This window comes from Equus quagga, chromosome 20, assembly GCF_021613505.1.
Source record: "Equus quagga isolate Etosha38 chromosome 20, UCLA_HA_Equagga_1.0, whole genome shotgun sequence".
In the NCBI taxonomy this organism is placed as follows: domain Eukaryota; kingdom Metazoa; phylum Chordata; class Mammalia; order Perissodactyla; family Equidae; genus Equus; species Equus quagga.
The window spans coordinates 33,995,496-34,010,307 of NC_060286.1; the positions used below are offsets into that span (position 1 = coordinate 33,995,496).

The 14,812-nt window shown below is 51.3% G+C and overlaps 1 protein-coding gene across 1 annotated transcript in view; it reads left to right on the top strand.

Moving 5' to 3' along the window:
• SLC24A4 (solute carrier family 24 member 4) overlaps nucleotides 1–6,944 on the top strand; it is a 156,527-nt gene extending 149,583 nt beyond the window's left edge. Inside the window, exon 17 of the mRNA XM_046647791.1 lies at nucleotides 156–6,944. Within this exon, the coding sequence (XP_046503747.1) occupies nucleotides 156–308 (153 nt within the window). The 3' untranslated portion in view covers nucleotides 309–6,944. The remainder of the gene's footprint in view (nucleotides 1–155) is intronic.
• The last annotated feature ends 7,868 nt before the right edge of the window (nucleotides 6,945–14,812 follow it).

Consider the following 14,812-nt stretch of genomic DNA (forward strand, 5'->3'; position numbering starts at 1 on the left):
TGATCAGACCGAGGATATACCAGGCAGTGACGTTCTGCTCGTATCCACATTTTGGAGAAAGTTCTGGGGTTCATCATTGGTGCCTAGTTTTCCGGTAAAAATGCCTTTTGTACTTCTCTGCCCCCAAGCCCAGTCTTCGCACTCTGTCCTTCCAGGTCCTCGGCATCCATCTGAACAAATGGAGGCTGGACCGGAAGCTGGGGATCTACGTGCTGATTCTCTACGTCATCTTCTTGTGCTTCTCCATAATGATCGAGTTTAACGTCTTCACCTTCGTCAACTTGCCGATGTGCCGAGAAGACGACTAAAGCTGAGCCGCTGCCCCCCGGGAGCCGTTCTGGACACTCCGGCGCTGGGGCCCCCCTTCTCTCCCCTTCCTCCACCACAAGTCTGTCCTGCCTCGGCAGCCACGGTCTGTTGTTTCATACACTGGAAGGAAGAGCCATCGTGGGCTTTGTCTGGTCGCGGGCCAGGCTGCTGGGCGTCCTCCTCCTCCTTGGAGTTCTGCCCCCCAAGGCAAGTTCTGGGGGCCGCTATCTGAGCAGCTTCACAGACCTCTGAGCTGCCAGCCACAGGGATGTGGCGTGTGTCACATCCGTCCCTTGACACTGTAGTCAGGAGGACTTCTCTGTTCAGTTTGTCCTTCTCTTGCACGGCAGCCTCGGAAATGAGGCGGTCGGTGAACGTGAGGCCTCCTGGGACAAGTGCAAAATAGGACTGTTGTTCTCAAGTGTCCCCTCTGGACCGGGGGTGTGGGTTCCTTACCCAGCATGTGCTCAGAGGCTCCGACTTCTGCGGGAAGCACTCACGGTTTGGAGGGGGCAAAGCCTCAGCCGGTTGGTTTGGGGCCGTGACAGCAGACATTCCACCCCTTTTTCTGGAAAAATTGGAAGAATGGAAACAGTGTTTCACAGCAGAAGAGAGAAAGTGAGTGAATATTCTTAGCAGTTTTATGGCTGCATTCAGAGAAGGAGCAATGAAATATTAAAAATAAAATGTCATATAAATCATCATACTTGAAAAAGATCATTCCGTACAAAAGGATGGGGACCAAAAAGGTAGCGCTTATGGAAAATGAATCCTGTGGGTATCGTGTTGCACTGACACTAAGACGTTTGGTCTGGAAGATAGCAAAGAGCAAGACTGACGTCTGAACGGGTGCTAAGTCAGAGACACAGTGAAGATTGTAGTTTACAGCCGTACATTCCAGACCTTCCGTGCGATGCAACGCACTGACAGTCTGGGTTTGTCATTTCTCTGTTATTGCTCTACTCTCAAAGCCGACCTGTTCAAAGACCTAATTGTTTATGGGCCCAACAGATTTCCTAGCCTGCTGAACTGTAGCGAGGGTGCCAGACGTAATGGTTAATGACAAGAAGAGAGATTTCCTGAAAAACAACAGATTGCTCTCTGCTTAGCCGGAGGCAAGTATGAAAACCATCCCTTGGAATTTTTAGAATGAAGTTTCTTGAACCTTAGAGCTTGCTACACTTGAAAGGCCAAGGATGGGAGGCTGATTCAAAAATAGAAAAATATTAAGCAATTTTCGACTGCTTCATAGCTCTCAAATATATATTAAAAAGATTTACGAACACAAACCCTTCGTGGTTTCTGAAAAGAGCACAATTAATTTTATATAGAGGGGTTTTTTTTATTTTTTTAATGTTTCTATTGCAGAAGTCTATCAGATTTGATGCACTTTTAATATTGGGATATTTTGCACGGAAGACCGTTTGGGAACTACCCATGAGGGGGCGAGGAAAGGAGGCTTTTAGTGATTGGACAATAATCGGTCCTTGGCAATGAGTCTAAGTCCAATCGTGGATTCCTTCCTGAGACACACAGGTTGTGACGCGAGGTGGAGTTTGTGGCTGTGCTCTGGAGGGCCTCCTGGATTTCAGGAGGAGGAAGTGTGCAGGCTTGGGTCCTTAGGTTAGCATGATTCTAAGATGGGCTGGAACTCAGTCCGCAGGCTTCTGTTGTGGGTCTGCATCAGTGTTCGTAGCTGTACCACACCAAGGCTTCTCTTCTTATTTCTCTACTTAGATCTTGGGCTCAGTGGTCTTCAAGTGGAGGACAGTGGTGATTTTCCTAAGAAATTAGCTCTGTGGGAGGCCAGGGGGCCTGTAGGTTCATCAGTATCAATTTTAGATGCAAGCGGGTTCAGAGCCCTGGGGACCGACTGCCCTCTTAGCGTAGCTGGCCTGGTCCCTCCCATCCTATGGACCCATCCAGGTTTCAAAGTGCTTCTGTTTCTACCTTGATTCTCAAAACTGCCCTGAGACGTCAATAGGGATTATTCTCCCCGTTTAACAGAAAATTTAGTCTTGGAGAAGTCGGGTAACTCTAGGTCAATGGCCAGTAAGTAACAGAGCAGGAGCCAAGCTGGATATTTTCACCCTTCCTGGCTCAGCCATCCTCGGGGGGCGGGAGTGGGGGTGTATCTTTGTCCTTGTGGTTGCTTCTTATTGTCTGAGTTAAAACTTCATCGAATATTTACTTAGGGTGTCCCAGTTCATATCCTTTTCTCTCTCCCTATCCAGTGTCCTTATTTTTTCCTGATAAAACCAAAAACTATTTTTACCTGCAAGGCACCGGCCACATGGCCCCTGACAGTGTCCTCGCTGGTGTTCACATCTCTGAATCCTGGTGCAGCTTTCAGAGAACACATCCTGATTATCCGCCTCTTCCTCAGCAGAATCCACCTGAGATTATAAAGTATACAGCAATTGCAGTTTGAGACTGAAAAATAATTTTCTTATTGTATACAGCATTCCTCCTGGCTACTTCTCTTTTGACTTTAATGTGCCAATGTCACTTTCTTAAAGATCTATGCATTTATTGTGTCTAGGAAACTCTATATACACTGTAGGTGAAAGATTGTCCTTTTCCCTAAATATTTTTACATCACAAGTTTAAAGAATTGCTTGATTAATTAGGCCTTCCTTTTAAAGGAATGCTTTTTATCACCACGCAGAGTTGCTTCCTTTATTTTATTCCTGAAGCTAATTAGCATGGGGTAATTACTCCGCTTCAAAAATAAGCAATTAAAAAGTCTATACACTTAGCTCTTCTAATTGGGGGCAGAAAGGAGAAATGAGCCGTTGCACTCCGACAGAGAATGTCTGTAGGAACAGATGCAGGTGGTTCCTGTGGAGCTCTGGTTTGGGATCTGCCCTTGCTAGCTCAAGCTTGGTCAGGGTGAAAGGTATGGTCTCCGAGAAGCTGGCCCTGTAGGAAGGTTCTGGGTCAGCTGCAGTGTGAGACTAATGGTTAAGGGCACCGTGGCAGGTCAGTCGTCCTACCCTCCCTTCCTGTCACCCACGATCTGCTCACCTCTGTGCTGCTCGCCTGTGTGCACATACCTCCCAGCCCTTGTGCATTTCACCGGCTCATTACCACCTGTCGGGGCTGTTCCTTGCTTCTGCCTGTCAATCCCCTGCCTTTAGTGACCCAAGCGGCTGATAAGGCATCGCCCTGCCGGAGCCAGGTTGAACCAGGTGAGGCATTGCTCCAGGGCAGTCCTGCAGACCCCACCCAGAGACCCGCCTCCTGGGCTGCCCATGGTCTAGGTCCCAAGGGAAGAAACTTCGGGCTCTTCCCTCTTGATGGGGCCTTGCGATCCTTACAGCATCCTCAGGGGCCTGGCACTCAGGAACACGGGGCTCCCCGCGAAGGCTGGGGATGTGGGCAGCGTGTGTGTGGCCTCCTTGCCGGACACCCCTCTTTCCCCCTGGCCTTTCTCCTCCCTGGGTCCTGGGGCCCCTGCCTCTCCTTCAGGTGGGGGTGGACAGGTGAGATGGAGTGGGGGAGGGTCAGTTCCTGCCCTCCTTCCCCAGGTGTGAAATGGGCTGGTGGGGTTAAGTGCTGGAACAGGGTAGCACTTTCCCCTGGAAGCCGGAGGAGAGATGCAGAGACCCTCCTTGGTGAGCTCGGTTTTCCCACGGGGCCATGGCCCTCCCATCAGCCCTGACACTGAGTGGGCACCAGGGACGGACCTGCCTCCTCTCTCCTGTCCCCATCTTTCCTTCCTTTGTAGTCTGTACTGCGTATGTGACAGGCTCACAGCAAATGCTTCTTGCTCGAATAAACAGGGAACTTGCTCATTATGGTGAAAACCTTCAGGAGATTATTGCCATGTGCCGTGATTTAAATCTTCCCAGGTCCCTCTAATGCGCTCTGAACACGATTTCCGTGTGTATTTCCCCTTTTGGGGCAGTTAGCCGGTACCTCCAGGGCATCTGAGATGGTCCACATCTTGGCAGCTTGGTCGCCCCATTGTGCCCATAGAAACTTCCAGAAATTTCTGAAAATGCTCTCTGGGCAGCTCTTGGGTGGCAGAAAGTCTGTCATCCCCCCTCCTACCCCTGGACCCAAAGTGCTACCTCCCTGGCCCCTGCCCTGTCTGTGTGGATTCACCCAGAGCATCTGGCGCCCCTGCCAGGTGTGAGCACTTGCTCCCTGGCTGTTCTGGTCTCTGCAGCTGATCATAGGAGCCCCTCAAGCGTGAAGACTCCCTCTGGGCCTTCTCAAAGCGTGGACAAGGGGCCCCTCCAGCCCTGGGTAAATCTTCTCCACTGTGTCAGTCATGTGGGTGGTGGAACACGAGGATCTTTCCATGGGTCCATCCCACAAGGCAGAGGACATGGCTGGCACACAGATTTTTTTGCTCACTTCGAGCCTGGCCTCTTACCAGTGTGGCTTGTGCAGGGCCCCTTTGCTGTGCTGCAAAGAACGTTCCCCAAAGGGCACAGTCTGTGGGGCTGCAGAGTTTTCAAAGGCATTCAGGTCGTTGTATTTGCTTCTTAATAAGAAAAATGAAATTGGGACACTAGTTTAGTGCTTAGCTTCTGGCCTAGTAGCCAACAGAGGACTATCGGCCCATCCCAGTGCTGCCCGACCTCCAGGAAACGGGGACCCGCATAAAATCGGGAGCAGAGGCCATTTTCTCCTGCTCTGCCACCCAGGGGAGCTATTTTTTCCATCACAACTGGGATGCCAGCTGGGTGGTATTAGAGCTTTGATTATTTTATGGGGATTTTAAAAGTTCTAACTTTCTTATGACAAATGGCTCCTTGGTTGCATTCATCTCTGCTAAGTCCTCTCACACTGCCTTGGGCTGGTGGCCGCGCTTTGTGTCATTTACCTGAATGTTTCTAAGGGTTTTCATCGCTGCTTACAGTGTCAGCATCCAGTGGGCGAGGTCGTGTATCGGCCGCGCGCCTTGTAGCAGAGGCTGACAGCATCCTCTCTTCTAGTTCAGGAAAAGGCTCGCCACCTGAACACCCCGGTACAGAGCTGCAGCTGATGGCAAGTGGCTCTGAGAGTCAGAAATGCCCTGTACCTATATGAACGTCAAGCCCTTGGCTGTGTGGCTTTTCTATCTGTTAGGTTTATGGGTCTGCGATGGGCTGCTCCATGGTTAAAAGCTGATGACACACGGGGCATAATCCACACCTATTCCCACTGTTGCCAGAATTCAAACAATTGCCTTTTATGCAACATGTTGGTTGGGACTTTTCCATGGTCACAGCCAATAAAACCCTTACTCCTGGAGAAAGTATGTACCCTCCCCACTCCACCACTGGAAAACAGTTTTTTTAAAGCTCTCAAGAGGGAACGTGCAGCTTTTGGCTCCTGGCTTCGTGGTTTGATACGATCAGCCTTTGTACATAAAGGAAGGGTCCCAGATAACAGAGCCCTTCCGGCTCCCCGTCCAGAATTCCCAGTGCAGGAATTCCCGAGCGTCCACACAGACGCACGGTCCCCTTTCAATGGAAGGAGCGAGGCCTCTCCTCCTCCTGAAAATGCCTGGGGTGTGAGCAAGGCAGTTCTGTTTTTCCAAATCAAATGTCATAGTGGCTTTTTTTCTAGTCACTGGGCGTCCCTGCTCCCACCCACAGAGGTGCCCCTCTGAGCTGTGGAACACTTCCCGGAGCTTCCTCCACGCAGCTTGGACCAAAGATATTTGGGGACCCAGTGGACAGAGCTGTGGCTCAGCCTCTGTGGCTCGCTCTTGGGGACCCTCCTCAGGGGGCTTCTAATCTGGGAGGCTCTGTGTCATTCAGAGCACACTCTTCCTGGCAGGGTGCCCCTGCCTGTGTCTCCTGTCCAGCAGCCACCAGACGGGAGTAGCTGTTGGGTGTCTGAACACAAAGAGAGCATTGATTACCTAGAGAGGAAAGAGGGCTGCCAGCCAGATGGGGCCCAGCCCGTGGGCAGAGGCAGGAGCTGCCAAGGAAAGGGCCAAGCGAGGAGAGGGAAGTCACATCCTGGATGCCCAAGTGGCAGAGTGGGCGCAGTTGCTGCAGGGCCGTGTGGTCCTCATGGGGTCTTCTTGGGGCCCAGCCATGACCTACGAAGTAGCAAGTAGATAGAATCAGAGGCCTCTTGTGTCCAGAAAGAACCCCCTTAAAAACAACCAAGACCAAGAACTTCAGGGGCTGTTACCCATCCCTTGAGTTCCCCACAAGGCGTTTCTTGCACGCTGGGCTGAATGCCGCCATCTTTGTTCATTCTCCCTAACAGGCAAAGTGGGAGCAAAGAGTTGAAAAGTTGTAAATAATAAATATATTTATCCCGCTATTTATTTTTTCAATAACTGTGACCTCATGCACTGTGAATGCGCTGTGATATGAGATTCTTAGTTTAATAAAACTGTCATTAAATTTGAATGAATTGATATTATTGGTTCCTAAACACTGGCGTAAGTTTATTTTTATTGTAAAGAAAATCTAGAGTAAATATGAACTGAATCTTTATAAGAAATCTAGCGGTCAGTATTGTAATGCAATATGTCGAAATCTGTACACTGTCAATGAAATAAATGAGCACAAGCTGTCCTTCCCATGTGGAGCTCCCACTCATGTTTTAATAGACACATATTTGTATTTTTTGCAGAGAATTCTTTACACTGGAATAACAGCCATTTGAAACCATTTCAATTTGCATATTGAGAAAAAATAAACTTCAAAAAGGATGAGGGTTGGAGGTTTTTCATTATAATGATTGGTAATGAATAAAACAAAGCAGAAATCTCATAACTTGGCTAGGATAAATGAATCCAGACCGTCCCAACCCTGTTCTACCTCATCAGCAAGGCCAGCGTTATGGGTGTGGGAGCTGTGCCGTCAGACAGGGCCTCACACTCAGAAAGGCCCCGGGGTTCGTTGTCACCATCTTGGAATTCTTAATAATTTTCTGAAAAGGGGGCCCCACATTTTTGTTTTTGCACTGGGCCCTGCAAATTATGCGGCTGGTCCAGCTCCTTGGGAATAAGGTCACGCCCTCAGCTCTGGTGTCATGAAAGACTGAGATTACATGGAGAGGTTCTCGTTAATTCCTTCGTTCTGCAAGTTTCCTGAGTCCCAGCTGCCTCAGGTGCCACCAGGAACTTTAACCTGCTCATGAATCACCTGGGCAACTTGTTCAAAAGCAGAGGCTGGTTCAGCAGGAATGAGATGGGGCAAAGATGCCACATTTCTAGCAAGTTCCTAGGTGATGCCAATGCTGCTGGTCCCCTCTGAGTAGTGAGGACATAGGTCACTCCTACTCACAGTGTGGTCTGGCTCATGAATTGTTATGTGCAACAAGAATATAAACATTTATGGCAATGTGTGACTAATTTAATATCTGAATATATTTTCTCATTGCATTTTTCTAGTGATTTTTTTATTGTGCTTATAAAAATATCAGTCCACAATGAATTAAAATTTTTTAAATATATTTTTTTGAAGATTTTATTTTTTCCTCCTTCTCCCCAAAACCCCCCCCCCCCCCCCCGGTACATAGTTGCATATTTTTAGTTGTGGGTCCTACTAGGTGTGGCATGTGGAACGCTGCCTCAGCATGGCCTGATGAGCAGTGCTGGGTCCACGCCCAGGCTCTCAACTGGTGAAACCCTGGGCCGGTGAAACCCTGGGCCGCCGAAGCGGAGCGTGGGAACTCAACCACTCAGCCATGGGGCCGGCCCCTAAAAATATTTTTTAAAAATCTTTCCCACAGGTTCTACTTTAGATAAGTCATACTTAAATGAGAGTTAGTCAGAAACCCTTTCGTTTTAACTCTTTCCTGTTTAAAGTCAATCCACAAGGTGTGAAGCACTCTGTCTTGGTAAGCCCAGAACCATAAGCTTTGTGGGGCCTGCAGCCGCGTTCTCTTGGTTCTGAGCCTCTCAGTGTCCCTCAGTCCATCTGGTGCTTCCTGGATTACAAAGCCGGTGAAACACAGGGTGGATTTTGTCCCCGTTTCACAGATGGGGAAAATGAGGCACAGAGAGCACACGTGCTGTGCATAGGGTCTCTGGGCTACTCGCTGTGAGAGCCAGCCTTAGAAGCCACGGCTCCTTCCACTGCCTGGGGCTGCCCAGACCAGACGAGGTAGCCGCTGTTTGGCTGAATGGGTCCTCACCCGGGAGCTCATCCCCTAGTCAGTTTCACAGCTCAGGCTCTATCAGCTCAGTTTTGATGTTTTCTGAAAGGTGCTCCAGGCAGTTCCAGGTTCGCCGTTGTCCTGGTGCAGATGGTCTGATGGTCCACTGGTTTGAGAAGCAGCCTTCCTCTGGCTTCTGCCGCCCACCTCTGCCAGCTGATGTCCACCAGGAAACGCATAGAGGAGGAGTTGATTCTAACCTCCCTCCATCCCCATCGATAAGCTCTCTTCCGAGACAGACTGCACGACCGCAGACTGCCTCCGAGGTCTCACATCCCACCCTCTGCCCTGAATGTGTCATCCGACCACGATACCCTTGGGCTCTTCTTCTCCTCAGTCATTCTGCAGGTTTAATACTGTGGATTTGTCCTCCCTGATAAACGAACTCACTCCTCTGGTTCTCCACTTCTTTATTTCTCCATCTCTTCCCCTGGCTTCTCCTCCACCCGCTCTTTAATTGAAAGTGTTGACCCACATTCCATCCTGGAGCCTCGTTCTTCCTCTGTGGTTCCCAACCCTGGCTGCCCGTTCGAGTCCTCTCAGGAGCTTTAAAACCCACAGCTGCCCAGGCTCTACCCGAGAGGTGAGCAAGCTGGCCTGGGCATCAGGATTTTACGAGCTCCCATGTGATTCCAGTGTGCAGCCAAGATGAGGAACCCAGACACAGCCATGGTGAGCACCGCCACCACCCTCCCCCAAAGTGGTACTGCCAGCCCAAGGTTCTCAGTCCCTCCAGAGCCCCACACCCTCACTTCTCACCTCCTGTTGGACTCTTCAGCCTCCCAAGGGCGTGATCAAAAATAACCCAGTTTTTTTAAGTGGGCAGATGATCACAGCAGCTTTGTTCATAATAGCCAAAAACTCAAAACAACACAAATGTCCATCAACAGGTGGATGGAGTAAAAGAGAACAACTTATACAGAAAGAAATGCTGAGATTATCAGTAGGAAGAAAAAAAGAATCTTAAGCAAATATGGAACTCTGGGTAATGATATGCAGGCTAAAGGGGTTAGGGGTCAAGGGTACTGATGTCTGTATCTTACTCTGAAATGCGTTGAAAACGTAAGATGGATGGGTGGGCATGGCTAGACGTGTGATAAAGCAAGCTTGGGGAAACGGTAATGGTAGAATGGAGATGGCGGGCATATGGGTATTCACTGCATGGGTTTTTCAACTTTTCTACATGTCTGAAGATTTTCGTAATAAAATGTTAGGACAAAAAACGTCAAACTCATCCTCCCACCTCCAGTTGCCTTCGTGCTCTGCCCCTTTTCTGTAGTACCGCCATCTCGCCAGTCATCAGCTGCAATGTGTCAGCTCTCCCACCACCCCTCATGCTTGACACGATGATCGTTCCTCTCCTTTCCTCCCTTTCTGCTCCAGCCATCATGGCCCCACTGGGAGCATTTGCCTGGTCCATGCCACAGGTGCCTAGCTGGTCTCCCTGCCTCCACCCTCCCTCTCTTCTCATCCAGCCTCTGCTCAGCAGCCAGAGGGATCCTCCAAAGCAGGAATCTGATTCACCGCTCTCCTGCTTGGAACATTCAGTGACTCCCAGTTGCCTGAATGGGCCATTCCAGACCCTCCACGACCATCGACCATCGTCATCTCCATCTTCATCTTGCGTGACTCTGTCCATCTTGTTTCCTCTACTTGAAACCACTTCCCCACCCCTTGTCCTGCAGAAGAGGGCCCACACTTCTTCCTTCAAGGGCTTCCTGGACCTCCAGACCAAGAGGAATCACCTGTCTCTGTTTTTTATCTTTTATTTGTAAGATTGCTTTTATTATTATTTGGTAATTATGCATTTGGAATTTTCTAGAACAGCCTCAATTTGAAATGGAGACGACAATGGTTGATGGTCGTGGAAAGTGGAGGCGGGGAGACCAGCTAGGCACCTGTGGCATGGACCAGGCAAATGCTCCCAGTGGGGCCATGATGGCTGGAGCAGAAAGATACTCACCCATGGCCCCTACCAGCCATAGAAAGGCACCAACTTGGGGGATGTTTCACCTCTCTCTCTCAGATGGGCCTTGAAGCAAGAAAGAACACAAGTATTTTGTCACTCACTGATTCAGTCAACAAATGTGTATTGGAGGCCTACTCTGTACCAGGCATCAAGGAAGGAAGGCCTACCTCCGACACTTCAAGGCGCCCCCAATTTCTGGGAGTGCACTCTGCTTCGGCAGCCCACGGTTTCGCTGGTTCGGATCCTGGGGGCGGACATGGCACTGCTCATCAGGCCACGTTGAGGTGGCGTCCCACATGCCACAATCAGAAGGACCCACAACTAAAATATACAACTATATACTGGGGGATTTGGGGAGAAAAAGCAGGGGAAAAAAAAAAAAGATTGGCAACAGTTGTTAGCTCAGGTGCTACTCTTTAAAAAAAAAAAAAGAAAAGGAAGCTAAAGTCCAAAGAAGGGCCCCCAATCATCCTGGCAGTCAAGGGAGACAGGAAGATGTTCAAATATTTCCAAGTAGCTCAAGCTGGAAAATCCGTGGGGACGGTGGGAGGCAGAATAATGGCCCCTAAAGAAGTCCACGTCCTCATCCCCAGAACCCTGTGAATATGTCACCTTACAAGGCAAAGGGGACTGTGCAAATGTGATCGAGTTAAGGATCCTGAGATGGGAGAGGATCCTGGATTACCTTGCCGGGCTTTATGTATTCACAAGGTCCTCAGAAGAGGGATGCAGGAGAGTCCGAGAGAGAAGGGGGTGTGATGATGGAGGCGGAGGTCAGAGTGATGTGGGGCCATGAGCCAAGGAGTTCTGGCATCCTCTGAAAGTAGGAAAAGGCAGGAGGCATTCTCCCCTAGATCCTTCAGAAGCTGAGGACTCTTTCAGAGAGGAGAGATTGGCGAAGCGCGGGTGCTCCATGTTCACTGAGCGACCTGTTGGCTCGTGGCTAGGTGCTGTCACCCACAGAATCTGGGAACCGATTATGGAGAGAAAGGAGAAAGCGGAGGAGAGGAAGGCTCCCAAATTTCCCACGGGGAAGCTGGAGGGAGGAGCCAGCTGGGGTCTGGAAAGCCTGTGGGACGTTGGCTAAGGGACTTAGTGTCTCCGAGACCTGCCCCCCCCCCCCGCAAAACCAGGATCCTAAAACCTACTGCACGGGGTCGTTGAGCCCATGGTGTGAGATGCCGGATGCTGCTGCCTCAGCCAGGGCCTCCAGTTTAGCAGACACCCAGGAAAGACAGCGAAACACGGGCACCGTGCGACTGACGATGAACCGCTCCACCCAAGACTGCACTCTCGTTCCCTCACTGCTGTCTCTCCAGGAGGCTCATGTCCTGGGGAGAAGGGGAGAGTGGCGCTTGACCTCTCGGAGGATGCACATGGGCTTGGGAGTGGAGAGGATTTTCAGGGTTCAGTTAGCACAGCAAGAACCAAGCCTGTGGGAGCGGCTGAAGTTTCTCCCACAGTGGAAGCTGACCTGCCCGCCTTGAGACTCAGGTCCTGGGGCCTGGGGAGGAAAAGAGAGAGAAAGAGTGGGAGAGGGAGCTGGGGCGGGACCGTCTCACTGCCTTGCTGGGGATCTCTGCCCTGGGAGGGAGAGAACATGAGCTCACAGCTGTGGGGGCAGAGAGAGCCGAGGGCCTTTGTGACAGTCTCTCTGACCCAGCCTTAGTCCAGCTCCTCCAAACTCTCTTCTCAACGAGGCCCTGACTTCCGGACTGCCGTGTCTGTCTCTGCATTGTCCAGGCAAGCATCCCGCTAAGTCAGTGTGGCCTGAATCCCTCATCCTCCATACTGGTCACCCACGATGTCTGATCGGGGTCCTCGTCCTCCACCGACCCCGGATGACGTCTGACCACCTGGCTTGCCTTCAGCGAGAATCCCGCTAGATTGGTTTGGCCAGAATCCTTCTGAGGCCTGCCCGAGGCTTCCTCTTGGTGATTGACCCCCATCCACTGACCCTGACCTGGCTCTTCAGATATAAATTCCCCTTTTCCTTGTATTTGAATTTGAGCCCAATCTCTCCCGCACTGCAAGGCCCCCTGGCAGTGGCCCCAAGCCCATCGCGTTGACCCTCCTTGAATACAGTCTGCCTCGTTCTTTAACGAGGATCATGAATAATTTTTGCTTTAGCACTTACCGCACTCCGCCCTTGGGGCCTCTGGGAGGAGGTGTTGTGCGTGGCCATCAGAGCCTGCGGGGCGGCCAGCGGGCCACGGGCGGGCAGCGTGGCCAGGCACGTGGAGATATGAGGGCCCAGAGCACCTCCCATGGGGCTGCTGACCTCAAGCCGGGGCTGACCTGAGCCCCGGGCCAGGGACCTGGATGTGGCAGGGGCGGAGGGGTCCGAGGGCCAGCGAGGCTCCATGTGAGGCTGAGCCAGGGAGGGTGCAGGGACCAAGCCGGGTGGCACTGCAAGTCCCATGTCCTGGGCAACCCCCAGGCCGAGGCAGCCTCAGATGGCTGGTCACCCCAGGCCAGGCCAGGTTCATGGGCATGTGAGCTGTGCGAATGCAGAGCCCGTGCTCAGAGGGTCCCACACTGAGAAGGTCCTGTGCTTGGTCTACTGTCTGCTGTCGTCTTGAAATCCACAACACTTTCTGAGCAGGGGTTGCGCATTTTCACTCTCCACTGGGTCCCACACATCATGCAGTGGCCCTGCCCTCAGCCGGGATCCCTGTGAGGACCACACCCCGCGATGTCAGCACCTGAGCCTTCCGTGGACGAGACCCTGGGGGACAGGGACACCACGCCCTCCTTTCTGGTCCTCGACATCACCTTCTCCAAGGTAGCATTACTTAAGGCAGCTGAATCGAACCCAAACGCCCCCAAACACACCTCTTGGCACCCCTGTCAGGGGCAGGGCTTGGCGTGGAAGGCACTGCAGAGCCACGGAGCTGGGCATCTGTTCTACTCTTACAAATATCAGTAAAGAAAAAAATAAAAAACAAAAAATTAGTTAAGAAAGGGAAACTGAGGTTTTCCACAAGCCTCCTGCTCAACAGATGCTGTCGGCACCTTGCATAGAATCTTCACAAGCAGCTGTGAGATCAGATGCTTCCACCTGTCTTCCAGAAGAGACAACCTGGGCCCAGAGAGGTGAAGAAACTTGCCCAAGGTCACACAGCGGGTGAGAGTGGAGCCGAGACAGAACTGTACCATGTGGTTCCGAAGCAGCCAGAGCATCCGTCGCCTAGCACCCAGCCTGCCCCAGAGCAGGTCTTGAAGGAGATGAGTCCACGTTTGGGAGTGTTTGAACCTGGGGTCCCAGGAGCCTGCTGCTGAGGGCGCACCTTTCCGGGGAGTCTCACCCGCGATGACACAGAAGCCCAGGCTGGCGCTGGGTCAGATTCCCCCTCAGACCAAGGGGCCTGTCTCCACCCATGGCTTTAAAGGAACCACCCTGGTTTTTCTCACGAGGAAGAAGCCTTGAGGACAGCACGCTTGATTCTCAGAGGAAGTAAAGAGCCCCAAAAGGGAGAAGTGAGTAGAGAGAAATCACGGCCTCACTCCCAAGGGGTTCGGGTCACGGAACATCTTTTTGCCAGGCACACTCTGCAAGGAAGTATAAGACACATGCCTCGCCCTGGGGGCCAAAGACAAACGGGGAGGATTAGCGACTGTCAGCACCCCGCCCTCAGCAGTGGGCACCTAGGCTCTCCTGGGCGGTCATTCATTTTTCCCTCATCACTATCTCAAGAGGCAGGTGGGGTCCTACCACCAGGCCTTAACTTACACAGTCACTCCCGCCCGATGCTCCTCCCTTATTTCTACCTGTTGAAATCTTCCTCTAGAAGAATGCCAAAGAACAGTGCCTTAAATAGGATGGGATTTTATTTCTCACTCATGTAGAAGACGAGAGTACTCAGTCCAGGCTGGTGTGAAACTCCATAGCATCGGTGACCCAGCCTCCTTCTCTGTTTTTGCTCTGTCTTCCTCAGCATACACCTTCTGCCTCATATTCCAAAATGGCTGCCAACCCTCATCTTCACTGCAGCCTCATGAGAGATCCTGAGTCAGACCCAATCAGTTAAGCTGATCCCGAATTCCTGACCCATGAAAACTGTGTAAGAAAAAAAAAATGCTTATTGCTGTTTAAAGCTGTTAAATTTTGGGGGTGATTTGTTATGCATCAATGGATAGCTAATACACTATGGATACAAATTTTATCTCATTTATTTAACTGTCCTGAGTCCCCAACCTGGTCACATATGATGAATCAGACATGGTTAAAGCTTGCCTACCAGAACACCCGGAGATACCAGGGGCGGGAGCGGAAATCGTGTCCCTTGTGTCCTGGCCCTGGGATTTCTCTCCCCACACCTTGACGCACAGTAGGGTCACAGTGCCCTGCACACAGTGGGAGCTCTGCTTCCCAGAGAACAGCCTCGGGCCCCTGGCTTGCCTTCTGGTAGA